The sequence below is a fragment of the Bombus vancouverensis genome, unplaced genomic scaffold (genome assembly GCF_051014615.1).
Source record: "Bombus vancouverensis nearcticus unplaced genomic scaffold, iyBomVanc1_principal scaffold0039, whole genome shotgun sequence".
Classification (NCBI taxonomy): Eukaryota; Metazoa; Arthropoda; class Insecta; order Hymenoptera; family Apidae; genus Bombus; species Bombus vancouverensis.
Window position 1 is genome coordinate 702,501 of NW_027468930.1, and position 3,694 is coordinate 706,194.

At 44.6% G+C, this 3,694-nt stretch overlaps 1 protein-coding gene across 1 annotated transcript in view; it reads right to left on the bottom strand.

Annotated features, from left to right (window-relative positions):
* LOC143304550 (uncharacterized) overlaps nucleotides 1-3,398 on the bottom strand; it is a 5,990-nt gene extending 2,592 nt beyond the window's left edge. Inside the window, exon 1 of the mRNA XM_076627011.1 lies at nucleotides 2,979-3,398. Coding sequence (XP_076483126.1) covers nucleotides 2,979-3,031 — 53 coding nt within the window. The 5' untranslated portion in view covers nucleotides 3,032-3,398. The remainder of the gene's footprint in view (nucleotides 1-2,978) is intronic.
* Nucleotides 3,399-3,694: the final 296 nt, after the last annotated feature.

Here is a 3,694-nt window from a genome sequence, read left to right on the forward strand (position 1 = left end):
ATTCAGGTGATGAATATTGTCGAAGGGCATGTGTTGGTTCGACACTGAGTTTTAGAGACGTCGAAGATGCATTAGAGTCGTTTAGTGGCAACAAAGGTGAAAATGTCGAACGATGGTTCGAGTCGTTCGAGGAAGTCGCTGATACGTGCATGTGGTCGGATGGGCAGAAGGCAGTCTACGCGAGGAAGCTGCTGAAGGGATCAGCGAAAATATTTGCGAGCTTCGAGTGTCATGCCAGGACTTGGCATGAGTTGAAGAGGGGGCTAGTGAAAGAATTTTCGAGGAAAGTCAACAGTAGGCAAGTACATCAGAAACTTGAAGAAACAAAAAAGGAGAGTGATGAAGCATGTTTGGCTTACATGTACCGCATGCTCGAAATAGCCAACCATGTGGACATAGAGGAGGAAGCAAAGGTGGAATACATAGTGGATGGAATAATAGACGACGAGAACAATAAGGCTATATTGTACGGCGCTACGTCAATCAAAGAGTTGAGGAAGAGGTTAGTGATGTACGAAGAGCAGAAGAGTCGCAGAGTAAAGTCGATTGTGAAGCCGGCTAAAACCCAGAAGAACGGGAAGCCCAGTCAATCTGTAGATGCAATGAAGAAAAGAAGATGCTTCATTTGCGGTAGTGAGGATCATCTAAGTGTTAAGTGTCCGGAGAGGGGAGAAGGTGTTAGGTGTTCCGAGTGCAGCGGATTTGGACATATTGCAGCGAGGTGTACGGCACGACCGAAAGAGACTTGCGTAGTGTCAAGATCCGAAAAGGGGAAGTATGTGAAGGAAGTGGCGATAGATGATTGTAGGTTTGTGGCACTAGTGGATACGGGTAGTGATCTCACGTTCATTCGATCAGACGAGTATGCGAGGTTAGGGTCACCACCGCTAGGTAAATGCACGCTTAAGTTCGACGGTGTTGGTTCCGCTGGCAATGAGACCTGGGGTGAATTCACCAAGGTAATGACGGTTGATGGGTGTAAACTGCCAATCACTTTGCACGTTGTTTCAAACAAAATATTGACGAAGCACGGCCTGTTGTTAGGCACTGATTTTCTGGATCAGGTAGAGCTACGGGTTAAACGAGGCGAAGTGACTTTCTTACGGCTTGACGAACAGACTAACAAAGACATGCCGGATGTGTTTAGAGTTAACGTGGTAGAACAGACCGACGAAACAGACCTAACACACGTACGGGAACCGCATTATCGTGAAGCGATTCGCGATATCGTTAGGGGGTATAGGCCGGAGAAAAAGCGGGACGTTGGGATAACGGCAAAAATCGTTTTAAAGAGTGACAAACCTGTGGTTCGAAGGCCGCGAAGATTGGCGCCTTCGGAGAAAAAAGAGGTGGACGAGTTGATGGAATTATGGACAAATGAAGGCACAATAAAACCGTCAAACTCAGAATATGCAAGTCCCATAGTTGTAGTTAGAAAGAAAGATGGTTCTATCAGAGTCTGTGTTGATTTTCGCGAGCTTAATGAACTTATTGAGTGTCCACATTTCCCATTGCCTTTAATTGATGATATTTTAGATGCATTGCAAGGTACTCTGTTTTTCACAACGTTGGATTTAAAGAATGGTTTTTTCACGTGTGTTTAGACAAAGACAGCCGAAAATATACATCTTTCGTTACGCCATCGGGCCAATATGAATTTTTGAAGTTGCCGTTTGGTTTAAAGATTTCACCCATTGTGTTTCAGAAGTATATTTCGATGATCTTTAAGGAACGTAGTAGGTAAAGGTATTGTTATCGTGTATATGGATGACATTATTATTCTTGCAAAGAATTTAGAGGAGGCGTGGGGACGTTTGCAAATGGTCACAGAGTTAGCTGAGCAGTATGGGCTAATTATAAACTGGGGAAAATGTCGTTTTCTGCAGCAGGAAATTGAATATTTGGGGTATATAGTCTCAAAAGATACCATAAGGCCGTCTACACATAAAACTAGGGCAGTAGCAAACTTTCCCAAGCCAACATCTGTTAAAAAGGTTCAGAGTTTTTTGGGACTTACGGGGTACTTTCGAAAATTTATTAGGGGATACGCGAAGATTGCTAAGCCTTTGACGGATTTGTTGAAAAAGGAGGTAAAATTTCAGTTCGGCGATCGAGAAGTAGAGGCCTTTGGAATCTTGAAAACAGCGCTTGTCAACGAACCAGTGTTAAAGTTGTATAGAATGGGCGCGGAGACTGAGTTGCATACAGACGCGTCCGCAGAGGGTTACGGAGCAATTTTAATGCAACTAGATCTGGACGATGGAAAATTCCATCCGGTCTACTTTGCCAGCGGAAAAACAACTCCCGCCGAGGCAAAGTACACCAGTTACGAACTGGAAGTACTAGCAATTGTAAAAGCGTTGAACAAGTTTAGAATATATCTGTTAGGTATGCCGTTTACTATCGTCACGGATTGCCAAGCGTTTGCTATGACAATGAAAAAGAAAGATTTGTGTGTGCGTGTAGCCAGATGGGCCTTGTTACTAGACGAGTTTAAGTATCAGGTGTGTCATAGGCCAGGTAAAAGCATGCAGCATGTGGATGCTCTGAGTAGAAACCCCCTGCCGAGCACTATGTATGTAACGGAAAGTGAAGACGGGCTGATTGCACGGTTGAGAAGTGCACAGAACAAGGACGTTGAAGTCCGTAGGATTTTAGACGCCGCAACGTGCAATCAGGTCGATAGGTATGTAATAAGGAACAATATTTTGTATAAAGAGTGTAAGGATGATGTGTTAATAGTAGTACCGAAGGCTATGCAGGTTCAGGTAGTCAGGCAGGCGCACGAGCGTGGGCATTTTGGGGTCACCAAAACAGAAGCTATAGTCAAGAAGGACTTTTGGTTTAAGGGGCTACGTGAAAAGGTCGAGCATGTGGTATCTAACTGTCTCGATTGTATCCTAGCCGAACGAAAATTGGGCAAGCAAGAGGGATATCTAAATCCGTTAGACAAAGGTGACACACCGTTAGACACTTACCATATTGACCATGTGGGCCCTATGACAGCTACAAAGAAAAGATACGCACACATCTTTGTAGTAGTGGATGCGTTCACGAAGTTTACGTGGCTTTATCCTACTAGATCTACTGATACCGCGGATGTTATCGATCGACTGAAGAAGCAAGCGGCTGTTTTTGGGAACCCACGACGAATTATCTCTGATCGGGGAACAGCGTTCACATCCAACGCGTTCCAAGAGTATTGCGAAGAAGAAAATATAAAGCATTTATTAGTCACGACGGGGGCGCCGAGGGGGAACGGGCAGGTAGAGAGGGTAAACAGGACACTCATACCTTTACTAACTAAACTGACTGCCCCTAAACCCGATGATTGGTATAAACATGTCGACCAAGTACAGAAATACCTGAATTTTACATTAAACAGGAGCACGGGAAAAACTCCTTTCCAGCTACTTGTCGGGGTCGAGATGCAAACTAAAGAAGACCCACAGATCCGAAAATTGGTTGAAGAAGAATGGGTGGTGGAATTCGAAGAGCAACGTCGTGAACTGCGTGAGGACGCGAAAAAGAAAATTGCTGCTACTCAAGAGGAAAATCGGAGGCACTACAACAAAAGAAGAAAAGGTGCGAAACAGTACCTAAGTGGAGAGTTGGTGGCCATAAAGAGAACGCAGTTTGACCCAGGATTAAAACTGGGAGAAAGATTTTTGGGTCCGTACCGGATAGTGCGAGC